This window comes from Musa acuminata, chromosome BXJ3-2, assembly GCF_036884655.1.
Source record: "Musa acuminata AAA Group cultivar baxijiao chromosome BXJ3-2, Cavendish_Baxijiao_AAA, whole genome shotgun sequence".
Taxonomy (NCBI): domain Eukaryota; kingdom Viridiplantae; phylum Streptophyta; class Magnoliopsida; order Zingiberales; family Musaceae; genus Musa; species Musa acuminata.
Genome location: NC_088350.1, coordinates 28,531,480 through 28,552,868, shown reverse-complemented (window position 1 = coordinate 28,552,868; position 21,389 = coordinate 28,531,480). Strand labels below are relative to the sequence as shown.

Below are 21,389 nucleotides of genomic sequence, written 5' to 3'. Positions count from 1 at the left end.
CCAAGCCCACATATGGGCTGGACCCAACAATTCTCCCCCTCCAGCTCATATGGTGGGCTGTACCAAGCCCGCTCTTCGCCTACATGCTTCAAGCTTCTCCTTAGGCAAAGACTTTGTCAACATATCTGAACCATTCTCACTGGTATGTACTTTTTCCAACTGTAATTCTTTCATCTCAAGCACATCACGAATCCAGTGATATCTCACATCAATATGCTTGGATCTAGAATGGTATGTTGAATTCTTGGAGAGGTGAATGGCGCTCTGACTGTCACAGTAAACAGTATATACTTCCTGTTTCAAGCCCAATTCCTGTAGAAACTTTTTCATCCATAAAGCTTCCTTGCAGGCTTTAGTAACTGCTATGTATTCTGCTTCTGTGGTTGATAGAGCAACACACTTCTGTAACTTAGACTGCCAAGAGACTGCTCCTCCTGCAAATTTCATCAAGAATCCCGAAGTGGACTTCCTGGAATCAGTATCACCTGCCATGTCTGCATCTGTGTACCCTTCTAACACAGGTTCATCATCACCAAAACATAAACACAACCTGGAAGTACCTCTTAGATATCTTAATATCCATTTCACTACTGCCCAATGTTCCTTTCCAGGATTTGAGAGAAATCGGCTAACAACTCCAACTGCATGAGCTATATCTGGCCTAGTACAAACCATAGCATACATCAAACTGCCTACTGCAGATGAGTAAGGCACTTTGGATATTTCTTCTTTTTCTTTCTCACTTGTAGGACATTGTTTTGAACTCAGCTTGAAATGACCTGCAAGTGGAGAACAAACTGCTTTGGCTTTACTCATGTTGAATCTTTCAAGAACCTTTTCAATGTAAGTCTCCTGAGATAGCCAAATCTTCCTTTTCTTCCTATCACGAAGAATCTTCATGCCAAGTATTTGTCTCACCGATCCCAAGTCTTTCATCGCAAAAGACTTACTTAGCTCTCTTTTCAACTTTTCAATTTTTCCAACATCATGGCCAGCAATCAACATATCATCAACATATAGCAGTAAAATAATAAAATCATCATCTGAAAATTTCTTCATAAACACACAATGATCAGATGTGGTTCTATCATACCCTTGGCTCATCATAAAGGAATCAAACTTCTTGTACCACTGTCTAGGTGCCTGTTTGAGTCCATATAAGCTTTTCCTAAGCTTACATACCAGATTTTCTTTTCCCTTGACTTTGAAACCTTCTGGTTGCTCCATGTAAATTTCTTCTTCTAAGTCACCATGAAGAAATGCTGTTTTTACATCAAGTTGCTCAACTTCTAAATTCAAGCGGGCAGCCAAACCAAGAATAACTCGGATAGAGGACATTTTCACAACCGGAGAAAATATTTCTTCAAAGTCAATACCTTTCTTCTGACTGAATCCTTTCACAACTAGTCGTGCCTTGTATCTCTGTTGTGAGCTATTGCTTTCGGTCTTCAATTTGTAAACCCACTTATTCTTGAGAGCTTTCTTCTCTTTAGGCAACTTTACCAAGTCATAGGTGTGGTTCTCAAGCAAGGATCTCATCTCTTCTTGCATGGCATTAACCCACTCATTCTTATTCTCATGTAGAATAGCTTCTTGGTAAGTTTCTGGCTCTCCCCCGTCAGTAAGCATAACATACTCATGTGGAGGATATCTGGTAGAGGGTTGTCGCTCTCTAGTGGATCTTCTTAATGGAATCTCAACTGGTGGTGGAGGTGCCTGTTCAGTTGGTTCAGCATCATCAACTGTAGGTGTATCATCACTGGTATTCTCACCACTATCTTCTTGTTCATCTCCCCCATGATCATCATGAACTACAGGTGAAGGAACTGGACCCAAACTCCAAGGAATATAAACAGAGGTTTCTGGCTTCTCAACATTATCACCATCATCAAACAATTGGTCTTCAAGAAACACAACATCTCTGCTTCTAATAATCTTCTTGTTCACTGGATCCCATAATCTGTACCCAAACTCTTCATGACCATATCCCAAGAAGATACATGCTTTTGCCTTATTATCAAGCTTGGACCTCTCATCTTTGGGAATATGAACAAATGCTTTACACCCAAAGACTCTCAAATGATTATAAGATATATCTTTTCCTCTCCATACTCTCTCTGGAACATCACCTTGCAGAGGAACTGATGGAGAAAGATTTATCAGATCAACTGTAGTTCTCATAGCCTCCCCCCAAAATGACTTTGGTAACTTGGCATGGGAAAGCATACACCTAATCCTTTCTTCAATGGTTCTGTTCATCCTTTCTGCCACACCGTTCTGCTGAGGAGTTTTAGGAACTGTTTTCTCAAGCCTGATACCATGGAACCTGCAATAATTCTCAAAAGGACCCCTGTACTCGCCACCATTATCTGATCGAACACACTTTAGCTTTCTGCCAGTTTCCCTTTCAACATTGACATGAAACTCCTTGAAAACATCGAGTACCTGGTCTTTAGATTTTAAAGCAAAAGCCCAAACTTTTCTAGAATGGTCATCAATAAAAGTAACAAAATAAAGAGCACCTCCAAGAGTTCTAGTTTGCATAGTACAAACATCAGTATGAACTAAATCAATAACATCAGATCTTCTAGATGATGGATATGTCTGAAATGCAACTCTATGTGTTTTTCCAGCTAAGCAATGATCACAAGATTTAAGAGATGTGCCTTGCAACTCTGGTAAGAACTGCTTTCTAGCAAGAGTTTGAAGTCCCTTCTCGCTGATATGTCCAAGCCTCTTATGCCAAAGATCTATACTTTCACCTTTTCGAATTGCATTAATCTCTCCTTTGTGTAGCTTAGCTTCCATGACATAAAAAGAGTTAATCTTCTTTCCTTTTGCCACAATTAGAGAACCTTTAGTGAGTTTCCATTTACTTTCACCAAAATAATGTGCAAAGCCCTCATCATCAAGTCTACCTGTAGATATCAAGTTAAGACGAATATCTGGAACATGCCTTACATCTTTGAGTATCAATTTGCTCCCAATACTGGTCTCCAAGCAAATATCTCCAATACCCACAATCTTAGATGTACCATTGTTTCCCATTCTGACATTACCAAAATCACCAACAGTGTAAGATCTAAAGAAATCACCATGAGAAGTAACATGAAATGAAGCACCAGAGTCAATTACCCAATTACTGTCCTGAGCTACAAGGCTAACACAACCTTCATCACAGACAATAGTGATATTACCTTCAGCAGCAACTGTATTGGTCTCTTTCTCATTTTTCTTCATTTCATTCTGTTCTCGCTTCCAAAACCTACACTCTTTCTTCATGTGACCTAGTCTGTTACAGTGAAAACATTTGATATCTCTTCTAGACTTGGATCTTCCTCTATAACCATATGGATTTCTGCTATGACTTCTTCCACGTCTTTCTTGTTTTTCAGTAACAAATGCACCAGAAGAAGATTCACCCTGTTCTTTCCTTCTTGCATCTTCATTTAGCAAACTGTCTTTAACCATATCTATGGTTAGAGTCCCCTCTGGCGTGGAGTTACAAATAGTCACCACATACGTTTCCCAACTTTCTGGTAAAGAGCTGAGAAGTAATAATCCCTGCATCTCATCATCTATATTCATTTTCATAGCAACCAACTTGTTTGCAAGACTCTGAAATAGGCTTATGTGCTCAATAATGTTACCACCATCTTTATACTTCAAATTTACAAACCTTCTGAGGAGAGAAATTCTATTTCCCACTGTCTTTTTCGCAAAAAGATTTTCTAACCTTTGTCAAACAACATCAGCTCTGGTTTCATCTGAAATATGCTCATGCAAGTTTATATCCATCCATCTTCTAATATAGGCAATAGCTTTTCTATGTTGAACTTCCCATTCTTCATCGTCCATAATAGAAGGTTTATCTTTAACCTTGATAGGCTTATACAAATCTTTGCAATAGAGCAAATCTTCCATCAGACGCCTCCAAGTGGAATAATTTGATGAGTTCAATTTAATCATACCATCTGACTGCTCCATTTCAATCACACAAGAAAACTAGCACCAAACAACCTGATGCTCTGATACCACTTGTTGGGAAGAAACCTGTTAATGCGGAATAATTCTTTCCCTCTTTGTGTATCAAAATAGGTTCCTCATCAAAATACCAACTTGATATCCAAATGAAAATATCAATCAGCACAGCATAAACAATAGAGCAATAAATCAATCACACAGTGAGACCAAATCTTTTTAACGTGGAAAACCCAATGTGGGAAAAACCACGGGACCGTAGTCCACCTCAAACTTCCACTATCAATAATGATGATAACAGGTTTACAGTAAGTCTTCTCTAGAATAACTAGAGGATCAGAATAACATCAAGAACATAGATCTTGGCTCAAGAATATCATATCTTCATCACATAGGTGAATCTCCTCCAAAGAGATTTCTAGGTCTCACAGAGTGGATATCGCAGGAAAGTACCTTAGAGAGGGTAAACCGCAGATCAACACCGTTAGGATTGTAGAGTTTGCTGCAAGGATTCTCCACATAAAATTTGGGCCGAAACTGACAACGTTTGGCCACCGATCGTCAAGCAGAAAACTCAGAAACCTTACTTTCTCTCTCTATTTCTCTCTCCTCTTTTCTCTCTGCACGTCGTTGCTGTTCACTGTGCACGTACGCTGCACCCTGCACGCTGCACCCTGCTCTGCATTTTTCCTGCATGCCCTAATTTGCCTTACTTCATCTTAATTAGTGATTTGGGCTCAATAGGCCCAATTTATCCAAGCCCACATATGGGCTGGACCCAACAATAAGATTGGTATCTAAAGTCAAACTCTTCATCCGCAAGTTCTTTTTGGTATTTTCTTTTAGCTTTCAAAAATCATTTAGTGTTAAGTTGATCATTGTTTCCGGTGCAAACTGGATTCTGATTCGTTTTCTGATGTTTTCTTCTCGTGTCATGATGCCTTTTTATTTTGAAACATTCTTCAATTAGAACTTTTTAAAGAGTCGCATCTTGGAGTATTGCTTATGGAAAGCGATGATGTTGACAAACAATCCTCAATCAAAATCTTTAATGATTGTTATTTAACTGATTCTCCTCTTTATGTTTCTAGAGAGAGAGAGAGAGAGGAGCGTAGCACTTGAAGCAAAGATAAGGTAAGATTTTATCTTAAATTTTTATTTTATGATGCATTCATGTGGGTGTTCAAACCAATTTGAGTTGAATCGAAGTCTTTAGTCAATTCGATTTTATAAAAAAATTGAATCAAATTAATTTTTTGATTCGATAAAATATGTTGAACTGAAACCATTTTCAGATCCACCTAATTGAACTAATTAAAAACTGATTGATCTAATACAGTTAATCGATTAATATATATAATATAAAATTTTGATAAACTGATTTAATTTAATTGAATCAAATCGAAGTCTTTAGTCAATTGGGTGGACACGATAATATTTGTACAATTGGGCTCATGCCATTTGTGAAATCATGATATTGAAATTGGGATAATATCATTTAGATCGATTAGATTAATCAAATTAAATTGATTAAGGGTTTATAGACGAAATTGGGATAATACGATTCAAACCGATTTATAGACGAAAGAAGAATACTCCGTAGAGTCAGAATAATTTATAGTCTTCAAAATCAAATTAATTAATGATGGATCGATTCGGGCCAAATTAATTTATACTATTTAATTTTGATTCAATTTAAATTTTTAATTAGATTCGAGCACCCACAATCATATCTTCTTACCCTACGGTAGCTATGAATTTGTTTCACGGTCCATGCACCTATCTGCCGTCGGAGTTGGGGAAGCCGTCTTGCTAGTACACTTTCCATCCTTATTGAAGTTAATGCTGTTCACTATATGATGAAGAACATGAACGTTTCCGACATTTATGTAAAGACTAATTTCCTCTCATTTGTCCATTTTACTAAAAGATCCCAAGATCCTCCTCGGTGCATACTATATCATGATGATCGTTGGTGAGAACAAACATGTCGTGGCTGGTGAGTCAGCACAGCCTGATCCACGGGTTGATGTCAGGAGTCTTTTGTTTGCCGAGCTGGATGCTGAGATCGACCGGACCCTCGCGACGGGGTCTTGATCGGTGTCTCTCGGTCCGGGTACCGGTTGATGGCTCACCTTGGGGACATCGGTCGGCGACTTCCAAGGTTGGGACGCTCGTGGGTCGTAGGTGGCTGTTTTCCGACAAAAATGATCTTCGTCGGGTGATTCCCGACTTTGGCCCCTCCGACGAGCAAGTCAGTTGTGGGTTGAATTAATTTTTTTTTTTACCTCTCCCTAGGGCGGATGCCAGTCATGGGCTTTTATACTATTGTACGAGGGTCGGTTGCACACTGGTTCGTCTTAACTCACGACACTTCTGACCGGTCACCGTCTCGGGACGCGTGGAGCAGCGTCAGACGATGCTGCCTCAGGTTCCCGGGATGGGACATGTCAAACAGCGTCTCGGTACAGATTCTGACTTGGCATGTGGGGGTGTTCCCCTTACTGATTCTCGAGCTGGCGTGGTGGTACATGGGTCGAACAACGCCTTTGTACGGATTTTGACCTGGTGTGTGGCATCGGATGTCACGTATCTTTGGTCCAAAATATGCCTTATTAATCAATCACATCTCCTATCTCACTTTTTGTATATAAGGCCCATATTTTATCTTCTTTTAAAGGAGAAATACAAGTTATTACATCTCAACAAAGAATAGTTTGTGTCTCACAATTAATCCTTCATATATTTTATTATCTAATTATATTTTATTTTTAAATAATAATTTATAATATTATAACTTAAAATTCTAAATAAATTTATAATTTATATAACATCCTTTAAAAATATAAATTATTAGAAAATTCATATTCCTTATTTGAAATATTTTGGGATATCAGTTTTAGAATTTAGATAATTGTCTTAAAAAGATAATTTTTTTTAAAAAGATAATGTCTTATGTAAAATTAAATTAAACAATATGCTTTACTCTGTGATGCCGTCAAATGCAACGGCGAGTAGGGCTTGCCTTCATTCGATCATTCCGACGCCAACGCCGCTGCCGCTGCCGCCCCCTCGTCCTCTTCCTTCACATAACTGCCGTACGCAGTATCTGTCGCTGCCCTAGCCTTCTTGTTTGCAAGTCCCAGGGGCCTGCCGTCCGAGTTCAAATCCAACTTCACCAGATTGGAGGTACTTATTCCTCTGCTCGCCCAATTCCACTATTATTTTGCTCGTTCTCTGTTGCTCCGTTCCTTCGCAAGCATGTAGTGCTGGTGAGAATCGAGTTGGTGACTGACTGTTCTGATGAATTTTCTACATGACAGTTTCTCTGATTGATTTGAACGCAATTCATCTTGGTTTGGAGAGATTAATTGCTCAGTTAGGATTGGGAACATTTATTTGATCTGCTGAGACTGAGCTAAGTTGCTGTATTTTGATTGCATTTATCAACCAATTGGACAACAGACATAGGACCATGGTATTTGCTTTGATGCATGAGTGTCATCTAGCTCCTTAAACTTCGTAGGGGAAAAATTGAGGGCCTGATGTTCTTGATTTGAGATATTTCTTTGGTGATTTAGGAAGCTTCTGTACATTTACCATTTTAAACATGTTGAAACATTCAAGTGATTTCTTTTTATGAAACAACTGTCTGCCGCCTTATGTCTGTAAGCACTGTAACCCTTTTATCATGATGATTTCTATGTGGTTAACGATCTCTTTCATGCAGGTATCATGAGTATTCATTAATATAGCTGTTCCTGATCGTTAAAAAGAATGGCCAGTGCTTCGGTTCAGCCCACCACCCTTCCCGTTGTAGGTGCTTGTAGGAGCCAATGGCAGCTTCAGAGATCTGGGAAGGCTAGAAGGCCTTGCAATAAGATGTGCCATCTGCAACCATATTTTCCAAGTTTGAGAGGCTTTATGGGCTTGCAAATAACGGATAATTTGAAATTTTTATCAAGATCTGTGTGTGGTCTTCATTGTGTGGTCTCAGGGTATGTCTATAACCAACTGGGAAAAGCTAGGCAGGGAGTTACTGCAGCCATGCTTGACCTCTTCACAGAGAAGGCAATCAAGGTTATCATCCTTGCCCAAGAAGAAGCAAGACGGCTAGGCCATAAATATGTTGGGACAGAACAAATATTGGATGCTCTTATTGGTGAAGGCACTGATGTCACTGTAAATGATTTAAAATCAGTGAGAAACAATCCTAAAGATGCACATGTTCAAAAGGTTATTCGAGGGGGAAGGAAATTTGTAGCCGATATGCCATTTTCACCGCAAGCAAAGCATGTCTTAGAACTTTCGTTGAAGGAAGCTCGTCAACTTGGTATTTTCTACTGAACTTCCTAGGAATGGAGCTTTTATTGTAGATCGGACTTTTTCAACTGTAACTTCTTTGTATCTTATTTGTTGATTTCAAGTGCTATTATTTAGTACTAGTTTCTGATCTTCCATTTGCTATTAGTTGACCCATATGGCAATTTCTGGTTTCCTATTTTCTTACCTTCGATTCTTGTTTTTATCACATTTCTTAAATTTTCACTTCTTGTAATTCTTGAGGTGCAATTATCTTATTGATATAGTCTATCACTTGTGTTTTTGTGTTAGTGAGTGTACATATATTTAGCATCATTGTGATTCTCGCTTGCACTCACTACCAGTCAAGGGGAAGAGTAGTCCCCTTGAACCCACATTTCTATATGTGATATTATTGATTTTGGAGTTAACTTAAGCATACATGTCTTGAAAGTTGTTATTATTAGCATTTGGATGTACCTTAACTGCCACTAATAATATATGTTGTGTGCATTGTTATGTTCAATATTTTCACATATGTATTTATTTTTTCTACACATATGTTATATATGGTTTTAATTGTCTATATCTGATGTTCCTGATGAATAACTTAGGCATCCTGCATCTTATTTACCGAATAAGCGCTTAAGCAGTCGCCTTTAACGAGAGTCTCTCATCTATTCTCAATACAAAAAATAAATTAAATATTACCAAACACAAAGCCATTAAAGTGTAAGGAGTGCTCATAAATTTGACATCAGTTCCAAATCTGATGACATCTCCCTGCTTTGTGATGATATTCCTATTTCCACAAGAGGTTAAAAGTTGTCTCTAGTCTCCCCCTGCCTCTATATCTAATGTGGTAGTGGATGGTGAATGATGATAAATGGCAAATGCAAGAGTTTAAATGACTAACAAACATAATGGTAGCAGCATCTCTTATGTTTCAGTTTCTTTTTTGACTTTTCTCCCTCTAGACTTTCCTCTTGCCCATTCCCTCCTGCCTGTCCTTCCTTTTCTCTTCTTTTGAGTCTGTCAAGTCAACTAGAATTGGTCAAAATCGACTAATTTTAATTGATCTTTATCAGTTCTTGTAATTTTAAAGTAATTTGTCGGGTATAAGGCCGAGGACTTAGCTAAAATATGATCGGTCTTTGACGATATTGATATAGATTGAGTGTAGTGGAATTGACCAACACTACAAGCTATGATTGCGATATCTATTGTTATGCTTGTCCAGACAGCATGTGTAGCAACTCTCTTAGCTTTTTGGATATTTGGTTTCCAAATCTTTTCATCAACATGTCTATAACAAGACAACATGCATACACAATCAACAAGGACAACCACATGAACTTTTGTTTGTTGGCACATTTTTTAGTGGGATGGAGGTGGGAGTTGAACTATAATTTGTTGAATTTTCAGGTCATAACTATATAGGATTGGAGCACTTGCTTATTGGGTTACTTCGTGGGGTTGAAGGTATAGCTACTTATGTGCTTGAGAATTATGGAGTTGATCCAAGCAACATAAATACTCAGGCAAGCCTTAAATCTTAAGAAAAGCTGCATATGTGCTTCTAACAAACTCTATAAATTTGTAGCGATTTTTAATGTATTTCTCTCAAAATAAAAAGATTTACATGATACACACCTTTTAGATCTTTATCTGGAAACTTCCATTTGTACATTCTTATCTTGATGCACACCAGAAATGGGTATATTGATTGATTTCTAAAGGTATCTGATAAACTAAGTTACAAAAGAGATATATATGAACTTCCTAATGGGCAAAAGTTTTCAACTTGTGCAGGGATACATATGAAGGAAAGCCCCTTGATTTGGACCTTGATCTACATTGCTGTGATAGTATCTATGACGGTTATATTTGAACAAAACTGTGTTAATAGGTTATATAATGGTTGGTGGAAGTACGAAATTGTTGGTCCATGATTAATCACTAATTATTTTTTGCTACAAAAGATTGATTAATTTAGAAATGGAGTAATAACTGATCGTCTTACATATATATTAATATTCATTTTCTATATTCTACGGGTTAAGTTGATTGAGATTTTATATGGTCAGTTGAATCATTTCAGCATGTACGATTCTTTTGAACAAAAAAATATGAAGACCTTTACGATTTTGTCAATTGAGCCACTTAACCTTGCTGTGCTTCTTCGCATAGTGTTGGTTTGTACTAGAGCTATTTCTTGTAGCCAATTCTGACCCATCACTTGATTTTATCATTAGATTAGTAAGCAATGTTGGAACTTGGCTGAGCCACAGGTTTAAAGGAACAACCAAGTCAAAAAGGCCTTCAGACCCTGGTTCTTTGGCAAAGAGCCTGACCATGTCTGTTTTCTGTGCCATTTGTTAACTCGGCTGAGTCAGCCCAAGCTTTATTGAAGGTCACCAAGTCAATAGCTGTGATTTTTTTATAAGTCACAAAGACACAACCAAATATGAGGAATACAGCAATTGAAATTAAAAGAATCAAAGGAACAGCAAGATGGAAAGTTCTGTTCTGCCTTTTTGCCTCTACACATCATTGCTTTCTATTTTTCAAGAGTTAAAAAAGAAAAATAAAAGAAAAGAGCACTTGGGGAATGAGACACGAGGGAACATTTTTGAGTAAGAGATGTGTCAGTATCTTATAGTTCTCCTTCCTTTTTCCTTCTTTTCTTCATCTTATATTTGCCTTTGTCTTTTTTTGTTTCATTCTTTTGTTATTTTGCCTTTTGTTTGATGTTTCATAGTCCCATACTGTCTTTTGTTTGGTTAAAGGATGATTTAAACTGTTGGGCATCCAGGTTAATGTAAAGTAACTTGCTGGTACTATATCTTTTCATTGTTATTAATAATGGGGAATTTTGGTGTACTTGGTATGGCACATCAGAGTTTGAACTTCTAGATTTAAGCGCAGTTTTTGTTATTCTCAGAATATATAATATGGATAGCTGATGGATTATTTGGGATGGACAGCTTGTTGTTGTTGTTTGATAGCAAAGAATCAATTACATGACATACATGATATGCAACAATTTTCTTTTCTTTTATTCTGTTGTTGGAGCTCTTAGAACAAAAGTGTTGACTCGTCCAAGTCAACTCAGTTGACTTGGCCATTCATATTCAAGGGGCACCAAACTGAGTTTAGATGTTTCTATCATGATTGAGTTCGATGGAATAACTGGCCTATTGACTTTGTTAAACTTAAATCACTGGCCCAAAATGTTTAGGCTGAAGTTAACAGTACTACACCCATCAAACCTATATATGCCAGTCAAAGTCTTAGTCTACTTCCGATGTGAGACTAAATCGGGAGTGTTATAATCTCCCCCACCACTTAAGGGCTTAACGTCCTCGACACGGTCTAATATAACCTAGATCAAATCCTAACATGGTGCATGTGAGGCATAACCCAATGGTGGTTCCGACATATCTTCCGGTCCCGTTCACGGGTAGCCTTTTCCTACTCGAACTTCTCACCATGTCCCAATACTAAACTAAGTTTGATGTCAATTGTTATTACCTGCCCTGACAAGATAGTTGACCTATTAACTTCGTTGAATCAAAACCACTGGCTCAAAATGTTTAAGCTGAAGTCAATAGTAGTACACTTATCAGGCTCTTATAAGCCACATATCATATCCTTATTAGCTAATCAAAGTTTTAGTTCACTTCCAATGTGACTATGTGAGCTAAATCAGAGGTGTTACAATTTTAAACCTTGTTATGAACAGACTCCTCAAAATAAAATAAACAAGCATTCTGATCCATTGCAAATAATGATCTTTATCTGGACAGTATGCAAAAATAAACAAGTACTTTTGTGTGTGCAAGTGTGCAATGTGTTATATGCTAATATTTAAATAACTTCTGCAAGACTTACAAACTTATTCTATTACAGGTTTGTGAATTATGGAGCCAGGATACAAAGCTAAAAGCTCAGATAACTTCTCTAGTTGACAAGGAAAAAGAGAGAAACCAAGTAAAGATTAAGGCAGTTTCTTCAGATCTAGTTGTGACAGAAGCGGACATGAAGCAAACTGCATCTTCTTGGACCGAACTTTCTGTGGAGAATGTCATGCACAAAGAGTCTGACCACTTCATAAGCCACAACATCCAAACCCATAAAATCCCTTCTTCCTTCACCAAAATCCCTTCATGGGTGTCATTGCGTTCCTCCCTCGCCCCTTCTCCCTCTTTCCAAGCCCAACAGGAGAATGGCCTCCTTGAGAGCCTCCACATTCTTTCCCTTACCAACCAGGGCAGATTTCATGAAGCACGGGAGTTCCTTGGTTTCATGGACTCCTCAGGCATCTGCATAAAGCCCCATGTTTACCAATCACTCTTTACAGCTTGCGGCACCTGGAAATCCCTGGATGATGGACGGTTCTTCCACCGTCACATGCTGAAGAGGATCAGAAATAGAAACCTGGATGCTTCCCTTGCTGATTGCCTCCTTAAGATGTACTTTGACTGTTCAGGTCTTGATGATGCTTGTAAAGTTTTCAAGGAAATGTCTAGTAGGATGTTGAGTAGTTGGAGCATTATGATATGTGGTTTTGCTCGCAGTGGGTATCTTCAAGAAGCCATTCAACTTTTCTCTAAAATGAAAATTGAAGGACTTGACCCGGATATGACAGTTTTTGCCAACTTGTTGCGTACATGCTCGAATGACTTAGAGTTCGAGCTTGGCAAACAGATTCATTCGTACATGATAAGAATTGGGTTCGTATCTGATGTCTTCTCTGATACAGAGCTTGTTAATATGTATGCTAAATGTGGGTGCTTGGATACCTCAGCTCTTCTTTTAGATCGCATGGTGGAGAGGAATGCTGTGTCTTGGACTAGTCTGATGGTTGGCTATACCCAGGTTGAGAGGCAGTATGAGGCGTTGGTCTTGTTTAAGCGGATGATGTGGGAAGGCACAGAGTTAGATCAGTTTGTGTTCTCAATCATCCTCAAGGCATGTTCTGAGATGGAGAATTGGGAGGCAGGGAGGCAAGTTCATGGGTGCATTATCAAATTGGGGATGGATTCTGATGTCTCAGCAGGAACACCTATTGTTAACTTTTATGTCAAGTGTGGGAATATATTTGAAGCTCAAAATGCCTTTGATAGGATCTGTCAACCTAATGAGGTTTCATGGAGTGCTATTATTGCTGGTTATTCCCAAGTGGGTAGATATGAGGAGTGCTTCCGGATGTTCAGATACTTGAGGAGTAGAAAAATGACACGAAATTCATTCATATATTCTAGCCTTTTTCAAGCGTCTTCTGCATTAACTGATTCCAGTTCTGGTAGTCAATTGCATGCTGATGCAATAAAGAGAGGGCTCGTCTCCAACCTTGTTGGTGATAGTGCTTTGGTTACCATGTATGCAAGATGTGGTAATTTGGATTATGCACGTAGGGCTTTTGAGTTGATTGCTGAACCTGATACTGTCGCTTGGACAGCTATTATTGCAGGATGTTCTTATCATGGTCAGGCTTTGGAAGCTCTGGATCTTTTCAATAAGATGCTCAGTTGTCAGGTTAAGCCAAATTCCATCACATTTACTGGTATTTTGAATGCATGTAGTCATACTGGATTGGTTTCTTTGGCAAGAGAATATTTAGATTCAATGTATAGGGTTTATGGTGTGGAAGCAACTTCTGATCATTTTAACTGTATGATTGATGTTTACTGTCGTGCTGGCTATTTGGAAAGGGCGTATGAATTAATCAGATCTGGTTCCTTCCAACCTGATGCTCTAAGTTGGAAGATGTTGTTGAGTGGATGCACCACTTATCAAAATGTGGATCTTGGGAAGGTTGCAGGGGAGAATCTTCTTAGTATGGATCCCAATGATGCTGCAGCCTATATCCTCATATTTAACATGTATGCTGCAGGAGGTAGGTGGGTGGAGGCGGCCTCCGTTAGAAGGATGATGAATGGAAGACGTATTAAGAAGGAAGTTAGTTGCAGTTGGATAACAGTTAAGGGTAGTGTTCATAGATTCATTGTGGGAGATAAACATCATCCTTTAACCAAACAAATATATTGCAAATTAGATGAATTGGACAGACAAATAATGGTATCTGAATCCAATGTCACAACAGACAGAAACTCGAATGTCTTGCACAAAGAGCGTATGGAGCAGCTTCTTGACCACAGTGAGAGGCTAGCAATTGCCTTTGGGCTTATATCGGTACCAACATGTTGCCCAATTTTGGTCTTCAAAAATCTTCGTGTTTGTAATGAGTGTCATTCTTTTACAAAGATGGTGTCCAAAGTAACTGGGCGTGAGATAATTGTAAGGGACTCAAGTCGATTCCATCATTTTAAAAATGGAAGGTGTTCTTGTAATGACTTTTGGTGACCACAGTGTAGGTGTAAATTACTAAGCTCATTGAGGTCAGAAAATGTCTTTTGTTTGACTGAAGCACTATACCAACTGAATCAAATCTTCAATTTTTGTCCATATGCAAACATCAACAGAAAAATTATCAGTATAGGAGATGAAAATACTGGAAGGTGTTTTGACCAAAATGGGGACGCCTCGAGGTAACTTCACATCAGTTTTGTCCTTGAAATTCTTCAGCTAGTTATAACTGGTTTCAGTTCTTGGTGTCGTGAGATTAGACTTCTAATCTTTGCCAGTGAAATCATATCCTTGGAAAGTTGAATTTGGTTCTAGATATTTTCCCATCAGTCCTCTTCCAGTGGTCTTGCCGGAAAGGCTTCAAATAACTGATGTTCTTTCTTTCCTGGATTCATCATTATTACCAATGAATGTACCAATTCCACCACTGTCATCAAAGTAGCCATCTTCCTAGTCATTGTTTGGTTTGTCATTATCACAACTAAATTGCTGTTCACAATGCAATAACAGCTACCATCATTTTCAACCACAACGAAGGACACCGCTGACACTATCTTTACAGTCATCATTGTCGTGATGAAATATTCTTCTTAAAAATATCTTTAATAATTAATTTAATTGAACTGGTGGATATTCTTTGTTCTTTACCTAATTGCAAAGTCTTTTCCACATAATGAATGCTTAAAGCATGTCTTTCTCTTTTGCTTAGTTGAAATATCTTAAACAGTTAAACTAGCTTTATTGTAAGTATTTTGTTTCTTTTATTAATTCTGGATCCAATAAGTGAAATAACTAAGTATTTTTAAGGATTCATTGCATTTGTGTGTTGACAAGGATTTGCAATAGCCTGTCATGTGTCAGTCACCTGCAATAAAGAAGTTTCCCTAGATTATATACCAGAATAATATTCTTTATCCCCCTTATTAGTTATTACTGATCCTCTTTCTTCAATGACTCCTACCACCCTAATAAAGCAATTGACTCGATTGAAGAAGGTGGGTTTCATTTTAGGCTTCACCATGTTTAGGTTAGGTTTTATTTTCCATGAATTTGTTATGATGTCCCATGTTTAAGTAAGACTTGTCATTGACAGCTTCCATGGGAGATCAGAGAACTTGTCGAATTGCTCAAGGAGATTACAGAAGAGAACAAGGTATTCTGCAGCCATGATTTGAAAAGATTTGTCTCATCTTTTCAATCAGGTATTAAATGATATCATTATACTGCCATCAATAACTACATTGTTTGCAATAAGATGGGCTTTTTTTTCTTATGTAGGGCTCAAAATCCATTCCAAGTGCCGATCTGTTTGGTCACAGTACAGAAGACCCTGGGCTGATCATGACTGCTGCTGACATCATCAACCATATCTCTTTCCAGGTTCATTTTTGAAAGTGATATGTAATTCAATTTTCTGACTAATTATTTTTCAATATTAATTTAGATCAGGAATATATCTTAGAGGAATTTCATGAATATCCAAAAGAATGATTTATACAGGGAGAGAGCTTTCCTAACATTTGCTACGAGAATTCTTCAACTTTTTTTTACGAGAATCACATTATGTTGATTTACTTTCAGGGTCTCTGCATATTTAGAAATGTACTGCCAGTGTTTTGCAAGATATGTTCTCATCCATAAGAATTACCTTGGGTGCCACTTGCATTTCTAGGCAGCACAGGATACATCCTCCCTAAAGAACATAGCTGGATCTCCAGCTTCCATCCTTATCAATGCTGTCGAAGACACAATCCCTCAAGTGTGTTGCATAGGATCTGGTCGACATGCAGTATCAATGGCTGGCTGCTCATCCACACAGATTAGTTTGAACATCTCAAGTTATAAGCTTTAAAAGCACAGCTTAATTCTTTCCTCCTGAAGATATTATTGTACATTTCCTATTCACATTCAATCTATTATGCAGTTATATATATATATATATATATATTGATGAACAGAAGTTTGTCTATCTTGATTGTAGTTGTATAAATGCTCAAAATGTTTGGTTTGTATGTATGAACCTGGCAATTGCCAAAGTCTGCTGGTGTTTGAAGTCATCATGCACAGTTTCTGCTGTTTTGCAGACTAAAATTCTGCTGGTGTTTTTAGTCATCACACAGTTTTTGCTGCTTCTCAGACTATGGGTTGCATTTATGCATGCTATAATGGTGGTCATCTGCATTTGTTTGAGGCTTAATATATGTTTTTGTTGTGAAAATAAAAAAAGTGGCTCTTGCTGTTTTCTTTTTTGCTTCTTCGTTTGCTCATTTGTTAGCAAACTTATGTCAAATGGAAGCTTTGACTTATGCTTGCATGCTATAATGGTATAGTCATCTGCATTTCTTTGTGGCTTAATATATGTTTTTGTTGTGAAAAACGAAAAAGTGGCTCTTGCTGTTTTCTTTTTGCTTCTTCGTTTGCTCATTTGTTAGCAAACTTATGTCAAATGCAAGCTTTGATTTATTTCTGTCACATTGTTGAAGTCTTCCGTAAGTGTCGATTAAAAACAAGTGAAGGAAATGATTCCGAAAACAAATTCTGCGTTTCGGACATCAAATGCTACCACTCGGATGTGGTTCCACAACGGGGCCCAATAAAGATTGCTTTCAGGCGTTGGGCTTAACGGTCCGTTGGGCCCAATTATTAGTCGGACGTTCTTATCCGAAACCACCGCATCCAATCTGAACAGAACCGGTCCCGACCCTCTCCCGGCGTAATACGCCCACCGCCGCCTCCCCTCTCCGTCCCTCTCTCATCATCCGATCCCCCCTTCTCGTTTGATCTTATCGGTGATTAAGAGTTGAAGGGTTCCTCGTGATGAAGGATGTGAAGGGATCCTTCGAGCACAGCATTGGATGGAGAGCGGCGCAGAGCCCCAGAAGGTAAGCCTCTTCCGCGCCCCATCGCTGCCCGGGTCTGTTGTTATTGTCATCGCTAGGTTGTCGTTGTGCTGCTTGTGGGTGGATCGTCGCCGTGCATGCTTGATGAGAACAAGACGTGCTTGTGATCGGGTGGGCGATTGTGGTAATTTATGGTTTTTGATCGGGTCAACGCATTGGTAATTTGATGGTCTTTTGTTAGTTTTAGAGACATGTTTAGCTTAGAGGCATATTTCGTCGACCTACTTGTGTCTTTTAAGTTTTATGGTTCTCTATTTGCTGACAATTGAACCTAACCATACATACGGCGCGTTTCTCAACAGATTCTGCCATTCCACTTCTTTTCTCATCTGTTGTTTCTTTCTTCCTGCATATGGAGAGATCAGCTCTAGAAGTTTTTGTTATCTACTTTTGTGCATTAAAAGTCTTGTTTTGAGTCTTTTTTGACATCTAAGAGTTTTGATATAATTGAAGGTTCAAGTTCTGTAGCTAATGGGAATCATATTTTCAGAGTTTTAGGTCACTCCTTTGGTAGAATTTTATAGAGCACATCTGCTATATAGATGCTTTGTAAGAACTTGAAGCCATAATTGGAAATTTACCATTTCTTTTGTGCAAAATAATTGTTACTTTAGCAGTAATCTCACTTTCTTCCATCTTGTCCTCCCTTGGGATACCTTTTCTCCTGAATTGTTGCAATTCCCGATAGGAGGGTCATGTCCTATCGAGTTGGAAGGCCCGATAAGCAGCACACAAGTTAGTAGGTTGAATGTCAAATACATAATTGACACGAAGAGATGGGGGAATCAAATCTCAGTTGTATGACAACATGTGAAGATAAAAATATGATGTGCAAAATAGACTAAATCCATTCTATCTCTTTTGGAATTGATTGAGCAAAGATCAATTGTATTCAGAAACACCTAACATTTTTAGAAAATCCTCAGATTAATTATCAGCCCAGGCTGACTTTTATATAATCTCAGTGCCAGCTAATTCCTTAGTAGTGAAGCAAACATTTGTTGGTTTCAATTAATCTTGTTGATCTCATTTAATTGCTAATCAAATTTTCAATTGATGTCATCAGTCTCGATTGATTTCTATTTAATCTTGGAGGACAGTCAAAGGTTTTGCCTATATTTGGAAACCCAGTTGTCCCTCTTGAGGTTGTGATTTAGAACTAAGTAAGACTAACTTTTAGCCGTGAAAAAAATATGTGAAAGAACCTCCACCATGCATTGTTCTTCTTGTTGTTGTATATCTGTAATTTTAAATGATAAAAGTTTATTATATTTAGTGTTTTATCTTGAATGAGATTAGCATGGCTTCTCAGATTACGTCATCGTGCTGCATTCAACTTCTCGTATGTCTTAGGTTCTCATTTACTGGGACCCAGAAATCATAGCCTTAATAAGTAATGAAATGTAGATTTTAACATGTTGAATACTTGTCATTACATCTTTGCGAAAAACCTTCATTAATATTTATGCTAGATTGAGTAGATATTAAAGGTGTAAGAGCATTTAGTTACTTTCTTTAGTTTATTTCTTTCATGGTTGGTCATGAAATTTTATGAAACTCATGCTTATTCAATAAGGAATTTCATTTATTTGTTTTTTCATAGTTGAGTAAGTACTAACAAATAATAACCACACCCAGATATCTTTGTCCAGTTGACAAAAACCTTGCTGATTTATCACCATATTTGGTTTCCATGAAATGATAATTTATTTAATTTACTAAACAGTACATAGTTTGAGATTTTTCGACGTAGTTTGACATTTTTCTCTGGAAATAACATCCAACTTAGTTATAATAATCAGTTTGTGATTGGGAACTATATTTTTTTACTCAGGACTATTACAAAGTTCTGGAGGTTGACTATGATGCAACAGATGAGACTATCAGATTAAGCTACCGAAGACTTGCATTAGTAAGTTATCTCTGTTCTCTATAATCTTCTCTTGACAGACCGTTACTCAGCAGAAACATCTCTTGTTTGGCAAATGTTCACTAAGAATTTCATGTCCATCTATTACTAGAGGTGGCATCCTGACAAGCATAAGGGAAATAGTGATGTCACTGCAAAGTTTCAGGAGATTAATGAAGCTTACCAAGGTGATCTTACAAATTCTGTTTAAAGCTTCCGTGTAAATATTTTGTTCAGTTCCATCTTGTTATTCTGGAATCTCAATGAGTCATGGTGAAGAAATCATAAAATCAACTCAAAAAAGGATGAGACAAGAACTAACGAATTTCTATGGTTTGTGAATGTTCGCAGTACTAAGTGATCCAGATAAGCGACTTGAATATGACATATCGGGTAGTTATGAGATTGATAGGTACAGTTTACGGGTATGTTTTCAGCCAGCTACTTATGAATTGGATTTTATTACAGCATACTGTTTAATAATGTTGATCTGCCAAAATAACATATATATCTTATCATTGTTTTCCCTTGATCCAGGAATATCTTTCCAGATTCAAAGGAATGATACTTACCTGCAATGGTCTTGGTATCAACCCTCCATCATGGTAATTACTACTTGTAGATCTCCTCGCCCACAAGAAATGCTATTTAGGTGAATAAATCACCCTTGGAAAATTTTGAGACCTAGTCACCATGTCTGTGTAGAAGTGACATTGTCCCTGACAGTTAACAGGGGCTGATTCAGTCCACCTAAATAGAAACGTTCCATAGTAAATGTCATGTACCTGGTCTTTCCGCTAATGTCAAGAATGACATCAAGAAAATGAGTTATGTATTGATTACTATTTTGATGATTTGGTTACTATGTTTTCAGGTCACAGCAGCTGATGGAAACTGAACCCATTGATCAATAGGACTGGATTTCTCATTGTTGTCATTTGTTTTTCCCCTCTTTTTTATTCAGATATGCCCTTTCTTATTGTCTTGAAACCGAGAATCATCACTACTGTCAATTTATTCTCCAAGTGATACCAACAAAATGGCAAGGAATTCTCCAAGTGAAAATTTAAATGGAGATCGATGGGCAACTAAGGGACTTCAATTTACTTGTTCTTCTACTTTACTTCAATTGAAATTCCTCAAGTTGGTTCAGACCAGTGAAGTTCTGCTGTTATCATCGCCGATGTTCTTGATCACTTCTTATACTGTGTACACTTGATCTGTTGGGAAACACTAGTCAATGATTGTCTTGTTCAAGCTGTGGATGGGTCATGCATATCCTATGCTTTGTATTCCCCTTCTTGATGACTAAGAAATACCAATGATTGTCTTGCCCAATCTGTGGATGGGTCATGCATATCCCATGTTTTGTATTCCCCTTCTTGATGACTAAGAAATACCTTTCAAAATCTTCCTGCATAGGTTACCGCAGTCTGATGGATCACTTCAACCAGAGATATAATTATTGTTGTTTTGTTTTGCAGATGTTTTTCTATGCAGAGCATGTTCTACTAATCAAACTTGCATGGCCTTGATCATGTCCTCCTTTCCAGACTATTATTTTGGTACTTTCTAGTTCCTAGTATTTATTACCCTATTGTACTTCACTGTTTTGGAATTTGTATAGCCGTGATTAAAATGAAATGTTGTATATATTTTTTATTATTAATATAACATAATTCCAAATTAGTGTAATTGATGTTAAATTTTGTCTAGCCTTTGATATTTTCAAAGACCTATTACTAATTATATACAACACTTTGTATCTAAAAGCTCTTTTTTTTTATCTTATGAAGTTTATTGTATATTTATGGATCGTATACCATCCATTTTGTAATATAGTATAAATGTGAATGCATATATAAGAAAAAATTACCAATGTGTAGGAAAGCATTGAGATTTGCCTCTCGTGACGCCTTACACTA

The 21,389-nt window shown here is 37.6% G+C and overlaps 2 protein-coding genes across 4 annotated transcripts; both read left to right on the top strand.

Moving 5' to 3' along the window:
* Nucleotides 1-6,976: 6,976 nt before the first annotated feature.
* On the top strand, nucleotides 6,977-16,691 carry LOC135632147 (pentatricopeptide repeat-containing protein At5g13270, chloroplastic-like). Of its 2 annotated transcripts, XR_010494616.1 has the most exons (8): nucleotides 6,977-7,170; nucleotides 7,712-8,314; nucleotides 9,709-9,824; nucleotides 12,196-14,659; nucleotides 14,772-14,837; nucleotides 15,749-15,857; nucleotides 15,934-16,035; nucleotides 16,237-16,691. XR_010494616.1 is itself a non-coding variant. In XM_065140611.1 (4 exons), exons 2-4 carry the CDS (start codon nucleotides 7,759-7,761, stop codon nucleotides 14,650-14,652), a joined length of 3,129 nt encoding a protein of 1,042 aa, XP_064996683.1. In that variant the 5' UTR covers nucleotides 6,977-7,170; nucleotides 7,712-7,758; the 3' UTR covers nucleotides 14,653-14,754. The 2 variants fall into 2 exon arrangements, 1 of the variants encoding a protein (XP_064996683.1); XM_065140611.1 differs by lacking the exons at nucleotides 14,772-14,837; nucleotides 15,749-15,857; nucleotides 15,934-16,035; nucleotides 16,237-16,691 and having other exon boundaries at nucleotides 12,196-14,754.
* A 651-nt stretch (nucleotides 16,692-17,342) lies between these two features.
* Nucleotides 17,343-21,088, top strand: LOC103975750 (uncharacterized). Of its 2 annotated transcripts, none has more exons than XM_009390813.3 (6): nucleotides 17,343-17,537; nucleotides 19,390-19,467; nucleotides 19,577-19,652; nucleotides 19,816-19,889; nucleotides 20,002-20,069; nucleotides 20,339-20,883. In XM_009390813.3, exons 1-6 carry the CDS (start codon nucleotides 17,511-17,513, stop codon nucleotides 20,376-20,378), a joined length of 363 nt encoding a protein of 120 aa, XP_009389088.1. In that variant the 5' UTR covers nucleotides 17,343-17,510; the 3' UTR covers nucleotides 20,379-20,883. The 2 variants fall into 2 exon arrangements, with proteins under 2 accessions (XP_009389088.1, XP_009389090.1); XM_009390815.3 differs by lacking the exon at nucleotides 20,339-20,883 and adding an exon at nucleotides 20,949-21,088 and having other exon boundaries at nucleotides 17,371-17,537.
* The last annotated feature ends 301 nt before the right edge of the window (nucleotides 21,089-21,389 follow it).